This window comes from Gambusia affinis, linkage group LG10, assembly GCF_019740435.1.
Source record: "Gambusia affinis linkage group LG10, SWU_Gaff_1.0, whole genome shotgun sequence".
NCBI lineage: Eukaryota > Metazoa > Chordata > Actinopteri > Cyprinodontiformes > Poeciliidae > Gambusia > Gambusia affinis.
The window spans coordinates 6,615,108-6,633,264 of NC_057877.1; the positions used below are offsets into that span (position 1 = coordinate 6,615,108).

General features: G+C 43.0%; 1 protein-coding gene across 1 annotated transcript in view; it reads right to left on the reverse strand.

Annotated features, from left to right (window-relative positions):
- Window positions 1-18,157, reverse strand: part of scfd2 (sec1 family domain containing 2) — a 120,718-nt gene that overhangs the window by 49,511 nt on the left and 53,050 nt on the right. Inside the window, exon 6 of the mRNA XM_044129954.1 lies at window positions 12,914-13,205. Coding sequence (XP_043985889.1) covers window positions 12,914-13,205 — 292 coding nt within the window. The remainder of the gene's footprint in view (window positions 1-12,913; window positions 13,206-18,157) is intronic.

The following is an 18,157-nucleotide window of genomic DNA, read 5'->3' on the forward strand; positions in this document are numbered from 1 at the left end:
TATTCAATTGCGAAATTGTACAAAAACGAGGTGGTCAAAGTTTTCTCTCTTCCAATATGATTCAAAGGCGTACGACTGGATGGATGAACTTGAGATGACGGATGGATTTCTCAAAGATCTTTCGAGTGAGACTATGCAGCTGCAGCACAGTGTATGTCAACGTCAGGTCCGGCAACTAGAGAAGATGTGTGAAAAAGAATTTGGAAAGAGTTCATCAAGCCTGGAGAAGATCTCAAAAGGACACCTAAAAATATGAAAACAATGTCTGGCTCTTAGGAAGGAAGTATGAAAAAAAAGAAGCATAAGTGTATATTCTGATAGTGAGTTTATAAACATGATAATCAGCTGTATGACACACATCTAACATGAGCTTTAGACATCACAGCTCTAATGTTACTTTGTCAACACGCCACCATATAAATGTGTTGCATTAGAGGGGAGAGGTTGGTGTGAACAACTGGGAGACTCTGGAGCGAGAAGCGTCGAACGCTTCCAGCAGCAACATGTGAGGAAAAAGTCTTCATAGAGGGAGATGTAAGAAAAAAACAACAACAGGAAAACGAGAAAATGAAAACCATACATCCCATCCTGGAAATAACACCCTCACTACAGGGCAGATTTTCGGCAGACAGGCTGGAGCTGCAGAATGGAGAAGGAAATCTAAAAATAATAATAATAATCTACAGACTGGAGTTTGTATGTTCTGGGTCAGAGATGCTATAGGAGGAGCTGGGGGAGTGGAAAATTATAAATGGTGACTTTACAGCAAAGGCGGTGAGGGGGAGGGCGTTATAAAGTTGGTGTATTTGTGTGTTTATTTTAAGTAGGGGGGTTAAGTTTACATGGCAGCCGCCCTCCCTGCAGACCCTTCATTATCACCGTCTGTACACCCGCGCCTTTGGATGCGCCGGTGACTCTGCTCTTCGCTTCAATGTTTCGCGTCATGCAAGAGCCGGAGAAGGACGGAGCGTCCCGAACAGCCATCCCATTCATCCCTCCGCCCGAGACGTGTACCTGGAGCGAGGGCGGCGGAGTCGGATGCGATAGCGCCGAGTTATCTGACGCAGAGCAGACGCCGGCGGGATGACGGCAACAAAGGACAGTTTGGAGTGGGTGCGTGTGCGTGCACGAGAGAAAAAGTGTGCAAGAGGGATGGAGACTCAGACTGATGTGAGAGAAGATAAGATGGAGTGAGATGGAGGAGGGGACAGAAGATGTGATGAGGAAAGAGGATCTATTGACAGCTGGATTTAAACGATAGTGAGCCTGTACTTCATCAAACTGATGCCACTCCTTTTTTTTGTTTTTCTAAAAGCGGAACAAAATCACTGGAGCAATAAAGCTCTCACTCTTTAGGAGAGTTTTGTCTGATCTTCAACATTTAAATTCAGAGCAATCAATTGACTTTGATTGCTTCTATTTCCTTCTCATCTCCAATGCCATTTCAGAATTATTGGATGCAGTTTGTCGTCATTCAGAAGTTTCTACTTTCATAAAACACTGAATCTGAAGCCCAAAAAAATTTTTGATTTGAAAAAAGAAAACTGAGGGGTGACATCCTCAACCAGCTATTTAAAAAAAACAATCATGCAGTTTTGTTAAAATAAGCTTCAACTAGAGCCTGAGAAGAAGTCGCCAGTGTAGATTTAAAGAAAACGTCGGTACGGTCTTACCTGATCGCCTAATGACTTCCTGACAAGACAGAGATACGTATTGAGAGAACATATGCTCCAGGTAGACAAGGAAAAAAATCTAACTTAATTTAGTTTATCAATACATTAAATAACCACACGTCATCGTATGGATGCTAAGGTTTGTCCTGTTTACATCTTTGCCAAGCAAACTTTCTTTTGTATTTTGTAGGAATTTTCTGTTGTAGACCAACCCAAAGCATTGCCGAGTTGTTAAGTGGAATGGAAATGACAAACGGTTTGACTTTTCAGAAGTCAAAATCTGAAAAGTGTGGCATGCATTTTCACTGAGCCACCTATTAATATGGAAAGTCTTGAGGGGAATGGCTTTTAATGTCACGAGACTGACATCTTTGCCCTTTTCTTTTTTGCTATAAAGCTCAACCTTGGGAATGTCTTACTACAAAGTAACTAGATTTACTTCTTGACTTTGATTAGGCCATTCTAAATCATGAATGTGCCTTAACCTAAACCATTTCGTTACAGTTTGTGTTCTATTTGAAGGGTTGTGCTCCTAGAAGGTGAACCTCCTCAGTCTAAAGTCTTGTTTTCTACCCAGACGCATCCATCCTGCCTCACACAGAAACATCCCCATAGCATGATGGTGCCACCACCGTATATCAATGTGGGGATTCTGTGTTCAGGCAGACAAGCAGTGTTTGTTGGCTGTGTTCCTTTGTTTTTTTTAAAGAACATAACTAATGCTCTGTAACAAACCTCTGGGGCTTTCGCAGAGCAGCTTCATATAGATTCACATACAAGTGGACTCCATTTAAGAATGAGGAGATTTATGAAGACGGTTGGGTTTTATTTAAGGGGGTATTGGAGTGAAGTGGTTTCGATTGCCGGCCAGGGATCTTTCTGCATGGAGTTTGCATGTTCTCCCTGTGCATGTGTGGGTTCTCTCCGGGTTCTCCGGAGTCAAAAAACATGACTGTCAGGTTAATTGGTTTCTCTAAATTCTCCCTAGTTGTGAGTGTGTGTGTGAATGGTTGTTTGTCTTGTATGTCTTTGTGTTGCCCTGCGACAGACTGGTGACCTGTCCAGGGTGTACCCCACCTCTCGCCCGGAACATAGCTGGAGACACGACCCCATTAGGGACAAGGGTGAACAGAAAATGGGCTTGGTAAAAATCAGCCCCTTGCTGCTTCTTCTACAGGGTCTGGACTCTCAGTTAAGAAACGATCGCTTCCTGGAGGCATAGACTCTGTTGAAGTTTGAAAGTTTACCCAATCACTCAAGTTGGCCAGCGATGTATGTAATATGTAAAAATGTGGCAGTTTGACGCTATGAAACTTACCGGAAATTGCCTGCACTGTAAACAACCACCCCCCACTACGAACAGAGAAGTGCTGATCACAGCAAAGAGGCTGTTAAGACTACGGTAATCCCACATTTGGAAGTGTGTCCAACACGGACTGAATGGCTTCATTCACTTCCTCCGCTGCCATCGCTAAAACCACAGGCACACTACGATTCTGAAACAGTGCAGAACACTGACATCATCGCTCACAACTCCTCCTTCTGTTCGCTGATTGGCTCGTTTGAAATTCTACCAGAGGAATTCAGCTCAACGGGAGAAAGCTCAGATGGAGCAGTGAAAAGAGATGAGAATCAAGCAGAATTGCGTAGGAAGGCAATGGCCAGGCTAGTTTTACTGAGCTGTTAAACTATTTACAAGGTAACTTTGGATCTGACACAGATTAAAAAATATCCTTCCAAACGAGTAGGGGGAGAAAAACATGCTGCTGAAATACTCCAAAGTTTCAATCGTACAGTTAGTTACAGTTTAGCTGATTTCCCGCCTCCCTTTGTCCTGATAAATTCCTTTGAGTAGACCTTAAAGTATAAGACGTGTCATAAGTGCAGAGCCTGTAACAGAAAAGTGTAAGTGATGTGTCACCATCACCAGCTGAACTGGAGATGAGGGACGTAGACCAGTTTCAGAGAGATAGAGCAGGAACCCAAGGCAAGAGGGATGGAGGTGAACCTGGAGGACCCCATCTGCTTTAGAGTCTGCGTCTGGTCGGCGGAGTAGGTGGGGCAGGAAGATAAGCCTATCTGTGACTGGGTCCATGAAAGTCCTGAAGACGCAAACACACACCAGGACGTCACCAGACTCTCCAGACTGAAAGTTAAGAAAGACTCCTTTCTGCTCAGTCCTTCCTATCTGTCTCTATCAGGCTGGACCTGCAGTTCTAAGAAGTGACTCTGATAACATGGAGCGCAATTCACAACCTCCTACAGCGGGATCTGTCGTTTGCTAAACAAAGCTGGGGTACTAAGACAAAGGAGCATAAACTAAAGGAAAGACAGGGAGGAGAGAGGAAAAATGTATTTCTTTCCCTTCAAAATGAGGGAAGGGGGGAAAAGAGACAAGCCATAAAAAAAAGGAGGTGGTGGAGGTAGGGGAGTTGGGGGCGTTTCTGCTGGCTCAGGCCTTGATTAACACCAGACCTCTGACAGGAAATGACCGGGCCAGCTCAGAACGCCAGGAGAGCTTCCATCTGGTGCCGAGGCCACGGAGGAGTTCTCCACCCAGGAGAGAACTGGACGAACACGTTTCGCTTTCAGGACTTCGATAAAGTCCCACAACCGGTACAGGATGTGATTACGGGGAGCGTCGTTCTGTTCTTGTTGTCCTTTTGGGAGGCAGACAACAAGAGCGATGCCAACTGCAGATTTTCACTATAAATCTAAAAAAAACAAAACGAAAAAAAACAAAACACCACGGTTATCATTTGCAGTTCTACTTCTTATAAGAAAACCCTTTCTCCTACTAACTGTTGTTAGTAGGAGAAAGGTTCGAAGGGAACATGAGGCCAAAGGAAAAAAAAAGAAAAGAAAAAACTTGATCTGAATTTAGAGGGAAATACTGATGGAGGAAGTCGGATGGGGCGAGTGTGGGAGGGGGTCGGCGGAGGGAGAAGGAACGGGGACAGTTTGGGGAGGAAAGCGGGTACATTAGGACAGGTCATCTTTCACTGCTAACTGGAATCTCAAACGTAAACAAGTCCTTCCGCACTAAAAGATAAAGAGCAGATATACCGTAAAAAAAAAATAAAACAAGCGGGTTTGCTGAAAAACAGACTCACACACGGTGAAACTCAGTGAACTGCTCTTTTCTGTTCAGAGATCTTTCTCTGGTCAGATCTCGCAAGACTTATTTTCTTCTTTCTCAAACATCCCGACAAAACAGACCTGGCCCAGACGCATCTCTGCTGTCGTCTCTCTACTTTTACCTCGGGCTCCTTTTAATACGGAACAGGAGTGGATGACGGGATGATTTGTGAAATATAGGCCCTAAAAAAACACAAGAATGTGCGAGAATTCATGAACGCAGATGGAGAGGGATGTTTTCCCAGAGGAGTCACAGACGTGGCGGATGAGCGGGAAGAGGAACACTGGCCAGACTCCACTCCTGACCCTCCAAATCCAGGGGTCACCGCTCGACCCCGGCGTGCACTGAGGCGTGTGGAAGGTTCAGGGGCCGCCGTCTCTGTTAGGGTCCCTCTGGAGCCTGGCCGCATGTGCCTCTGGTATGCGTTCCTGCCACTGATTTGGTAAAGCGAGAATATGTATATGGAGCGCAGTGGGGGATCGTGACCGTGTCGCTTTTCGGTCCGAATCCCAGCGGAGATGGAAGAAGTGCTCGTGAGCTTCGTACAGTGTGCATTTGCTGCCGAGTGCTAACGCACTCCGCAAAAGAAGACATAAGCGTAAATGTGAAAACCGCCCAACAAATTAAGACTACTGCCCATTGGACATGTATTTCACACTTTCTTATCAGTCCCCAGCTTTCCATCTGCATTATTGTGATGCGTGAAAAGACCAGAGCAGAGAGCTGGTTGCTGAACTTGCAACCAGAGTTTCACAGTGAGTAGGTATGAAGTAGGGGGGGCCTGAGCACCGCTCTCTCTACTAACTCTGCACTTCCAACTTCTGTGGAAGGAAGCACCGCATGGTGAAGCAGTAGAACAGGCTCCACATATGCCGGAGCTATAGTCTTTGATGCGGTCATCCTCGTCTGCTGCTCGTCTTCTGCCCCTTCTCTCTCTCTGCCAATTTCCTGTCTCAATGAAGCCCACTAATGCAAAAAAAAACAAAAAAAACAACCAAAAAACTTTTAAGAAAATGCTGGAGTAGAGATGTTCTAAACCGGCTTTCAAGACTGCAATCTAGGCCATGCACATTATTTTCCTGACTAAACAGATCTGGCTTTTTCACCTTACAGTCTTAGTGTTTTGACACCTTTTAATCATGCTTAGATCAAGAAAGATTTTTGTTATTTCCTCATCAGATAGTCCAGTAGACTTGTTTTGACTGGGCACCAAAATTGCAACATTTCCAGCTGCTGCGGTTCGCTTTCACACTGCACTGCGTCAAATGATCCAAAGCCTTTGAAAAGCCTGTACCCCCGTTCTCGTGTGGTGGCGCCACACAAGAAAAAATACAAAAACGTCTGAAGAAGAGAGTGAGTGCAACTACCTTCTTCACAAAATGCAAACAAAAATGGATTGGCATCAGATTTTAGTGGTTGTAGGATTTCTCTTATGTCTTTGATAAAACACCATACATCATTTCTCCTGCTAGCGCTAGACTCTCGTGTTTGTTTTGGTTTACCCAGAATGCCCAGTGCTACAGTTCTGCTTTTGGAGTGGTCTCCGGTCCGTGTCCATCCACATATGCATTCGAACTGCGACAAAGTTAACTTCAGCCGAACCAAGACCGAGGTTTTTAGGCGGACCAGAGTTTGCTTTTTGGTCTGTGTCAGAGTTCAATTGTGCGTTCACACCGGACTTTCTATACAAACAAAGTAAATATTGATGAAAGTGAACTACAGAGGGCTGGTGTGAACGTACAATTAATATATTATCATGTAGGTTTGCTTTAGTGTTGTTTGGTTCATTCTCGGTTGTTTAGGTTTGTTTAATCAGAAGTGAGTAGGTGTTTAATTAATGTCAAACTTAATTATAGATTTTATTTCTTCAAATTTCATCATTGTTAGCATTTCTATTAATATGCAGATAATGAAGATATTTAATCCAATGTAGTTTAACTTCCTCAGACTCCCAACATACTTTGGCTTACAAATCACAACCGACAAACAGCAGCTGATGACAGATTTGAGTTTGGTCCTTTACAACAATCAGCCATACGATTAATCCAATCCAACCACCAACTGTGTGTGGCCTGCCTGTTAACCAGGCCTCCCTGGCTCAGCAGTAAGTAGCGGATGAGACAATGTTAATTAAAACTCCCCGTCATCAGTCTATCTGATGAAGTGAACTGGTGATGAAAGGACTGGGGGGCGCCAATGCCACTGGGAACTTTGGTCGTCTCCGGGCCCACTGTTCTCTCTCGCAGTGAGTATCTGCTCTTGTTTGTTCAAACAGAGGAGGAAGTAAAGGAAAGACCACCAATTAAAAATAATTGCAACTAATTTCATAAGCAAGTGCAACAGGGGAAATATGCTTAATAAAGCAAAATCATTAGGCGAGATTATGCTCCACTTCCCCGGCTGCCGGGTTTCTACTTTGGGGCCTACCAAGAGAGGAGAGGGAGGAGAAATAAGAAGGGGCGAGAAAAGAGATGCAGACACTTGGAAAAGAAAAAGAGAAGAAACAAAGAGAAGAAAAGTTTAAAAAGTAGGCAGACAGACAGTTGGTGGCAAGAGTTATGTGTGATCCCTTTTCAAGTCCCCTGACTGGCTCGTGTTGCTGTGCCAACCCAAACATTTGCATTTGGGGAGGTCTGCTGCATCTCCCTCCCCTCGCTCCCCCGTTTCTTACCCCATGCATACACCACTGACAGGATGAATAACAAACCCGAGGAGTGGCTGACGCAGAAAGAGAAGAACAAGATGAAAAACCACTGCGTTTCCCGTTAAAACTCACTCCCCCCCTACCCCCTTGTGTAAGCGCACTGACTAAAACACTAGCATCAGCACCAGTTGGGGGTTAAGACTCGAGTCTCACCTCTGCAGAACGACACCCACTCACTTCGAGAGCAAGAGCTATGATTCAGCTTCTTGGCCCGGAAAGCTGTCCAAGGGTGGGGATTTACAAACCTTTGGCTGAGCCTTTCAATCTTGTCCCCCACCCTCCAAAGAAAAATTTTTTGAAAATGGGAGAATTTAAAAAAACAGGGCCGATGATTGATTCTCTACCAAAAGCTTTACCAGGCCCGACAGGAAGTGCATCTATAAAACAGCTTGAGGATTTTTTTTGTTTTGTTTTGTTTTTATTCCAGCCAGCATAAATGTAGTTTTTTTTCCCACAACTGAGCGAGGAATTAACAGTAACTGCTTGGAGCTATTTACAACCTGCACACATCACACACACCGCAGCGTTGCACGCTGAACAGCCCGGCAGGGCCCAATCAGAGATCGGCTCTGGGAGCAGTCCGGGCTCTTCGTCCAATCCCGTCGTTCGCTCTGGCTGTGCAGCGCCGCCTGCAGCCAATCAGGCTCTCCCCACATGTGGTGTCGGCTGTGGAGCGTTTTGGTTTTGGGATATCATTTCTCAGTCTGCAATGAGCAGAGCCATTTTCTTGGATAAATACTCTCGAGCCCTCTAATCACATCCATACTCTGAGACAACAATACGAAGACACAACAGCAAGTTTCACACACTCGGTTATAAACATGTGGCACTGCATTGTAAACCTGGGAACTATATGCTGAAATATTTTTGGGGTAGGCTGGGTTTTCCCTTGGTTTTTTTCAGTGCGTAGATGAAAATGAAAAGGAAATGTGCCTTTGATTTATCTTGCACTATTCATACGCAGGGAAACCCAAAGTGCTTTATGGGACTTTGAAGAAATAGAACCACTGCTTAGAAGAAAAAGATGTTAAAATGCAGATTTTAAGGGCACAAGAGAAACATTTCTCACATGCAAAACAGGAGCAGTTAGAGACAATAACCACAAAGTACTGACTGGGGTGGCTGAACATAAATGCCTGCCACACGCTTTAGATTTGTATTTATATGACAAGAAAAACAAAATAATTTTGCTCCTAGTTATATTTGTCTATCACAATTTTGACTTTTGGCACATCATTGTACATCTAAAAACTAAACTTACCGTCATGCTCTCGTAGTAAACATTTTGTAAGTGTTTAAGGGGGTAAAAATAACAAATAGCTCGGCCAAATTTTCAGATTTGGATGGAGAGCTGATATATTTTGGACTCTAGAAGGTGAAAAAATTACAGTAACATATAGTTTATGTTCAAGATTTCTAATTGTTTACTGTAGAATATCATATACGTAATATTCCCCGGCTGAAAGGCTCGACACTACAGAGCTGGGCACAAAAAGGACTATTTGGTTTGAGATCTCAGGGGAATCTTACAGCACTTATTGACCTGTCGGACAATGTGCTGCACTGCTGTTAGGAGTCCTGCTAAATAAAAAAAAGTAATAATAATATTAAAAGCTAAAAAGCCCGATCACTGTTAGCATGACCAAGGTTTCTTACAGCAAGCATGCCAACAGTGACGTAAAAATTTAAAAAATAAAGTGCAAAAATGCAAAGACGTTGCCATTAGATGCCGGGGTGATTTCATGAAGCTATAGGAGAATGCAAAACGTACAGAGAAAGAAGATCTACTTCTAAAATAGTTCAATCACACAAACTGCACACCAACATCAGGCAATATCACTATTTAGGGAAATGCACAGGAAGTAGAGCTGCACTCTATAAGATCAGTATTATTTGTGTCTTGCAGGTTGTGTAAAAAAAACAAAAAAAAAACAAAAAAAAACACCACCTGATTTTGACAGAGGGGAAAAAATGAAGAAAAAAGAAGCATACCAGAGATGTTAAGACTATTTTTTTCTGATATCTTTACAAATTATGTCTGTAAACAGGTAAGTGTAACTTTGCTTTATATCCTGTTGTTGCTCTCAAAAGAGTGCGTTATTACTTCACATGTGACATCAATAAAAAAGGACCCAGATCAATTGATTACCTGATTAATTCGACATTTGATGTGAGTGTAGCGTGCTAACGAGTGAAATAGTCAATAGGACCCTAAAAGCCATGTCGTTTTTGTTAAACCCAGCTCAATAAAATCAAGATGCGAGCACTTTTGTTTTGAAAAGAAGTGTCTTTTATAACCAAGCATGACAAAACACATCTGATGTTTTTTTTGTTTTTTTTTTACTTCGATTAATTTCCGCCTGTTTTGGCTAAGACTTGGGCATTTCCAGAACCCAATTCTCCTTCCAGTGGGAAACTGCTTAGTGAAATTATCCCACACCTTGGCATTAGTTAAGAACAAAACACCATGAAAGTTGCCTTTAAACACGTAAACTAGACAAAGCTTCCCCAGCTCTTTAAACAAACACAAACAACAGAGCCTGGAAGTCTGAAGAACATCATTTCCTAAGTTCTCAGATGGAGATGTTTAGCAGACACAGGGTGGGTTACGCTGTCATGCTTACTTTCCTATATTCTCAAGTTCCCGTTTGTCCTCTGGTATTTTGTCCTCTCTGTATATTTTTCTGGTGATTCTGCACCCCGTTTGCAACCCACAGTTCATCCACAGTGCGCTTAAAACTCGAGTCACTTACTAAAAACGAAAAGCGGAGGGGGGGCAGGGGGGAGAATTTGTAAGAGCGCCCGTTCTCATGGTGACCAACCTCCGTTCGGCGTCTGGATCTTATTTGACTCCTTTAATTGGGGGGGAATGTCACAATCAATGTTTTGCTCTGGATGCTGAGACAGACGACCTCCTCCTCATGTTACTCGAGTCGAAGCGCTTTGTCGGCCGCTATAAAGCCATCCACACACACGCGTGCAAACACACACACTTGAATCTTAAAAAGTGCACAGACTGCCAGGTTTCCCCTGACATGTTGACTTTATTCCATCTTAAACGCACCTGGCACCCCGTAGCGGGCTTCCTTCCAACAAAGTGTTTATAACAAAGTCAGGGTTTTTTGTTTTCTCTTTTCTTACATGAACCACAACTCTCAGACTGAACTTACCCCCACCACCCCACTCGATTACCAACTGCACCCAGCCAAGTGGAACAGGAAGAGACAAAGACTTCTCATAGGGGAGAAAAGTGGGATAGAGAAAGGTCAGCAGTCTCTATTAGCACGCTATGAAGATTTACCAAACCCCTATATACAACGTGACCCCAGATGTGATATAAGAGGAAACCGCAGTGTGCTATTTCAGGACGTGTGCTAAGGTATGGTGCAAACCCAAACCAAAAGTGGGATTAATTGTGAACTTTACGGCTGGGGGAGGAGAGCTTATGTTAGAGGCTCAAGGTTAAAGATGCTATTACTCTGAGGGAGGTGCGCTGGCTGTGGTGCCGAGGCAGACGGACCATTCATCTTAGGGGAAGGCCTTGATCTGCACTACAGTTCACCAACCGCTTGGTCAACAAATTCAGCGCGGTTGCAAAACAACCCAGACCCAATGAGCTCTTTTCCAATTTGTTTTAAATTATGAATGGAAGTAAAATTTTATGTGACTTTAATTAACACAAAATTTTTAATTGTCTGATTTGCATTTTTAGCAGGCGGGTTGGGGAGAAAGTTGTGGAGAATCATGTGTTTTCCCACCCGATAGTTTGGTAGACTCGGTTTGATTGGGGACGAAAATCGCAACATTCGTTCCATTTTCAGTGGCTGCCGTTCACTTTCACGCCGCATTGTGCCAAACGAACCAAACTGATTCAAAAACTTGTTCCCCCTCCATTGCATGTGGTGGCGCTGCACCAAGAACTACTGAGCAGAAACAACACAAAAACCTCTGAAGAAGAAATTATTGCAAATGCCTTCTTTGCAAAATGCAAAAAAAACAAACAACAAAAACAAAGTTGCGTCAGATTTTAGTGGTTGTAGGATTTCTCTTTTCTTGTTGGCAAAAGTCCACAAACTATTTTTCCCACTAGCACATTTGTTTTGCGTATATTGAGCGAGAATGACCTGCGCTGTAGTCCAGTTCCTGTTTTTGGAGCTTTGATCCCCTTGCCATTCAACTTAAACTAAACATGCACCTGGATATTAGGTGAATCGTAGTTTGCTTTTTTTTGGTCTGTATCAGAGATGAATTGTGTAATTAACCCTTCCCTAAACATACCTGGCTTTCTAGGCAAACAAACTACAGTCTGATTAAAGCAGGCTAAACATGGCTGGTGTGAATGCACTCTGAAAAACTGTTAGATTATAAAGCCATTTTCCAACACTGGAGAAGATGTAAAAATGCATAACTCTGGTAGGAGAATATATCCACAGAAAATCTACTTTGCGTTGGTCTACAGCATAAAACCTAACAACAAACAAAATGAAGTTTGTAATATACACTGTGTTCCAAATTATTATGCAAATTGGATTTAAGTGTTATAAAGATTAATTTTTTTGTTGTGCTATTAAATATATAGATGGTATTGTGTGTCAGGGCTCTTTGAATCACTATAATTAATTTCAGAGAGCTGGTTGATTAGTTTGTCTGGTGAGCTCAATTAAAGGAAACCTACTTAAGAAGGATGTTCCACATTATTAAGCAGGCCACAGGTTTCAAGCAATATGGGAAAGAGAAAGGATCTCTGCTGATGAAAATCATCAGATAGTGTAGTGATTATGTTGTGACAGTACGGTATAAGCCAGATAGTCTGTGAAATATGCTGCTAGCATAGCACAACGTGTTGTGAATGCTCAGGCTAGTTAGCACAACCACAGAGGACAGCTGGTAAACTGTTTTCCTGTGATGTTAAATTGTTTATCCGACATTAGTACATGTATCAGCATTGATTGACATTGCTAAGACCGTCCTCCTCCTGGCCCTGATTGGTTGTTTTGGTGCATTTCTTCAGACGGCAACACAAGCTCAGAGAAGAGGTGGAGGAGATTAATCTTTTCCCATATTAACATACAGTATGTTCCTCATAACATGGAGACAGCTTTAATAATCATAAAAAGTCAGAAGCTTTAATGTCAAAATGTCTTACTGTTACAGAGTATGAGTTTGGAGTTTAAAGCTAACAATGCTCCAAAAGCTGACTTTTTTTGTGTAGCTCGTAGAAGTGTGCGTGTTTTTGCCCCAAGAGGTGTGACACGAGGAGCTGAGGAGAGGAATGGAGTGTGAAGACACTGATAGAAATGCTCCCATTAACAGCACTGAAGACAGAGATAGAGGAAACACACACCCAGCTGCTAACACCTGGATAAACCACGTGTGGCAGCAGGAGCGCTCTCTCACCGGTGAGGCTTTGGAGCAGCGGGCTGAGCTCCGTCTCCTGGGTGATGACCAGCGTGAGCGCTCCTATCAGCTCGCGCTCCAGCTTCTCCAGCTCCTCCTCCCCGCCGTCCGCAGAGTGCTGCGCCTCCTCAGCCAGGGTGTACAGATAGATCAGGAGGAGGATCAGCTCGTCCGGGCCGCACTCGTCCTGCCCGCGCCTCGACCCTGACGATGAGCTGTCCTCGCCTCCGCGGGGCTTCATTAAGGGCAGCAGCTGCCTCAGCACGGCCGGGAAGTCGCTGTCTCCAAGAGCCTGGGACACGGGGAAGCACACACACAGATGCGTTTCACGTTAACAATGTGGTCATCGTGGAAATGTGAGCGCAGCAAAGTTAAGGATGCCCCTGTCAAAACCTTGTCGGTAAAACCAGGTCACAGATTTCATTACAAATTAGGTCTCACACGCAAATCTGGGCAACATCTCCTATAAACATACATCTGCTAATTTTGGCCAGGATGTCCTATTCAGTCTGGATCAATCCAAATGATCTTATTCCCAAAATCTGTCCCCCCTTTTTCTTAAATAGATATTCATTTGTAAGGAAACAGGAAACGTTTTCCTCCAATAACTTTTTGTGAAGGTCATGTTGTTGCAGGTGTTGCTGCGGAGTAAAACAGAGCTGCACTCCACAGCCAGCTCAGTCCTTGGACACTTTAATCGCCTCCTTTAGAATCCCACAGGCCATTTGCTCCATGATTTCTTGAATTTGTAGAGAATGGGAATGTTGTTTGCTAATTCCAACACCAACTGAGTCAATAGCAACCCTAGAGACACTTTTATGTCCCTTGTAAGATGCTCTATGAGCGGTGCAGGCATGTGGTATTCTTGAGTGGGATACCATATATGTGGTAATAACAGATACATTTCGTTAGTATATCATTATTATTATTAACGTAAAATGGATATGCTGTTAAAATACTGATTTAACGGTCAAATATCAATAAAACACCAACAACTGTTAACACAAAATGGTGCAAACAAGCTCATGAAGGACTCAGATCTTTAGCTAAGCTCAAATCCGAAGATTTTCATAGTTTTGTCTTCCATGATGAAAACATGGAGCCTTTTAGAAATGGCAGAGAAGGTAAAGGTCTACACTCTCTTTGTGGGAGAGAAACAATTTAGTTACAGTTGCTATTTATACTAAATGCTAATATAGCAATGCATGTAGTATCGCAAAAACAAAAGACCCCTCAGAAGTAATATTTGTTGGGCTAAAATACTTGATAAGGTCTTGTATTATGAACCTTGCAAACATCGGATGCACATAAACATATTTTTGGCTAAAGCAATTTGGCCAGTCCATGTTTTTAGGCTGCAAAAATACAGTAAAAATCAAACATGTTTTAGTCTCTGTGTGCTGACTGAATTCAGCCTAAACTAAGACGGTGACAGACAGGACTGGTCAGCCCATTTCATCTACCAGAATAACTTTTTAAACATATTTCGACATTAAAAGGTTGACATCTTTTCACCTTCTAGCTATAACCCACATTTTTGCCTTCAATTAGATCGAAAGCTGTTGTCTATTTGATAAATTTTGCTTGAATTTGAACTGTTACTGCTCTTCACGCCCACCCACTGATACTGTGACCAAGTTCCTAAAGCTGAAAACAGTTGTGGTGACATCATGATGATGAAAAAGACGAGGAAAAAGTCATAAAAATCTGGGTTAGTTGAAGCCAATGCTGTTGTTACAGTCGTCAACAATATTGTCATTTCCTGATTACGTGCTCCAAAAAAACCAAACAGTTTATTAAATTTAAACTTAAAAGAGAAAAGTCATTTTTCTGACCTAATTTCCCACAATGCAACTTACTCCAAGTACTATGGCTCGCCGTATATAGACTGAGGTTGAAATCAGTTCATATAACAAAGTAACAGGCAAACGTTCATGTAGATTAAATGTTTATTTTGATAAATTCAACAAAATACAATTATATAAACCTTCAACTTGTGCATGAGATCATTGTTCCATTTGCTAATTTTACAGCTTCACTTGGTTTCATTCCTCTGTTTAATTTTCTTGGAAACCCTCTGTATCCCAAACACTGCGCACTTCTGCACAAATGCTTACGGACCCATGATTCGGGGCAAAGTCGAGGTGCAGCGGCCTGTTTTAGTGCTTCTGCAGGTCTAAGTGGTCGGGAACGCAATGTGGCTGAATGGGGCTCTGGTCCAACAAGCAATAGATCACAAGATCCTTCACAGGCCACTGGCCACTCTTACAGCGAGGGTGAGCTCATACACCAATAAACAAGGGCGTGGACTTAATCTGTCTGATGAAAAACATGAAGCTCAAATGAAAGAGTGACCGAAGAATAGAAAAACAGGCAGCAGGCTGACCAAGTGATGTGAAATGTGAATGATGAAGCTCAGAGGAAATGGCACCAAAACAGATATGACAAAGAGAAAGACTGCAGATAGTAGAAAGAAAACGATGTTTCAGAGCTTAATGGTCAGCCTGTGTCGGACGGGGCTTCAAAACGTCCCTGTAGTACGTTTTATTTCGACATGGGATTGCTCTGTGAAGAGCTCTGTGGTCCCTCTCATCAAGACAAACAGGCTCACAGAATGACAGGCTGCTGATGTTGTTGTTGTGGTGGGAAGACCATTGGCTACTACGTCTGATCCAGAGGAACTCAGCAGCGAGCCAAAGATGCAATACAGTTCAGCCAAACCCCCAGAACGCCCTGACTGCTCCACAGAGGTATTCATTATTGACTGCTAATGTATGATTCTGAATAAAGTTAACACCATACTAACTTCTTGACATTTACGTCATGCTCGAATAATTGATCTGCGCTGCGTCTCTGGGAGGTGTTTCTGCCGATACGCTCAACCCCAAGGAGGCCTCTCCCCCACCTCGGGCTCCAGCCAACCACTTGCCCTCAGGGACTCTTCAAACACAATCTCACCACACATTTTTCTTCTTAAGCGTTGTGAAATCAAATATCTCTCCAAGTTGTGCTCGTCTGAGTTGCCAAACAATGTTCGGGACTTTTTGCCTCGCTCGTTTCTGCGGGCGGACGGCGAAGGGGAGAGGGAAAACAAGATGTTAGCGGCTGTTTTAACGGCGAGCTGCGGAGTATGTTCCTTATTTCCATCTCCTCTTTCATTCATCCATCCCAAACATGTCTGAGCACATCTTGGAGGATGTTTATTTGATCCTTAAGCGTGCCATGGTCAGCAAACAGCATCGTCGTTTCACAAAACTCTGTTTGCCGTGCAGGTTTGGCATCAGACGCTGTCAGCGTGGGGCAACAGTGACAAAGAGAGTTGAAAGGGGGGAGATATGGAGGGAGTCATTTGTTAGAAATTACTTCACTGCAGAGCTGGGCTCGTGTTACCTTTTGGACCTCTTTGCACACAAAGAGTATGTTCTCAGCGCTAAAAAGTCCAGTTCCATGAGCCTTTACTTTTGACTTATTAACTTTGTTGTGGCCTCTAAGGTTTTTTGCTCCAACCCCTTTACAGATCTGTCTGATGAAAAACACCATCTACCCATGACAGTTCATTACATTGTATTGCCACAAAGTGGACTGTTGTCATTTTCATAGAGTCCACCTATTTAACTGGATGACTTTACTGAAATGAGCCTATTATTATGATCCCTAGATATGAACATGAGTTTGAGACTCTTATTTTGAAAAAAGGGAGGAAACAGTTATTTAGTTGCCCCTTCTTTGCTCAATTAGTCAACTAATATAGCAAGAAATGTGTTAAAATTTGAACTCTTTTGCGTGCTCCCAGTGCTTTCATTGAGCAGCAATTGCAGAAAAACACATCCAGTCAGAAACAGAGATACAACTTTTCCCTGTCAGCACAGCCTGCTGTGAATCCTCAGGCTAGTTAGCATGGTCACTGATGACGACGGATAAATGGTTTTCCTGGAATGGTAAGTTGTTTCTCCACCATTAGGGCACTGAGCAGTGTGTACACAGGTTTGATTGACAGCATTAAGACCTTCCTCCTGGCTATAATTAGTTGTTTTTGACCAGAAGTGGTGCATTCTTGCAGGTTACTGGTCACGTAGCACCATTTTTGGCACCCAGCAGACTTTAATGACGAGGAAGCTAGCATCTGATTTCTAGCTTCCTATCACCGTATAACTAAATGGCTATTTAGCTGACTCTGGACTGCATTTTTTACCAGCTCTGGTTTAAAAGTCTAAATGACTTAGATTGATCAAAACTGCACTGATTTATTGCACATCAAGTGGACTTTTTATCTTTACTTAAACAAAAGGGAGATGGTAGAGTAATTTGGACAAACATTTCTCAGAATACTGTAAACAGCGCTCTTGTTGTCGTGAGCTTCATGCACGAAGTGATCTGATAATTCACTGAATGAAGATGTCTTCTTTTTAAGCCAAAGCGATCTGACCCATCGCGTTTCTGTCCAACAACTCATTACAGCCTCTCAGAGGTGAGACAGAGCTGACCCTTAGTGCTGGCATATTTCTGAAGGTTCACAGTGTTCAGTGTTGTGTCATTCATCTTGAATTACCTTCTACAAAAAGCACCATACTGTGCTCTTCCAAACTCTGTGGACTGTACAGTCTGCGTACAGTGTGGTATGTGTGCATTTTTTTCTTTTCACGTGCTAGAGGAAGCATCGAGCGCAACTGGGTCCCTTCAAGAGGTCTATAAAAGCTGCTGTCAGCCGCATGTCATGGCGCCAGAGCAGGAAATGGAAGTCTTTGCTCCAGAACTGAGACTCTGTGCCGAGGGAAGCCGAGAGAGAAAGCAACCCCGGCGCTGAACTCAACCGCACCCGACTCGTGATGCTGGTACACAGGCATGGCTCCGATCAGGACGGATGGGGAAGCAGATTGCTAAATTTCATATTTTGGAGAAACGAACACAATATCGCATGTTTATGCTGGATCCAATTAACGTGCAATAGTATGGAGTGTAAGCAGTCATAAAATGTGGCATTTGGTTAAGCACAAACAATCTCACTTCAGTAAACTGAAGTGTTTATCGTGTTTTGCTCAATTTGACATCTTATTTTGATGGTTTATGTTTTATAACGCTGTATTACACTATATGAGATTGTCCTAATGAATATATGAAAGAGAAAATCTCATTTATATATTCAAACTCTGTCTTTTAATAGAATTGTTCTCTATTCTAGCCTGTACTAAACATTTGGCTATTGTTAACACAAGGCCACTTCTGCAAGTTATAAATAAAACACCT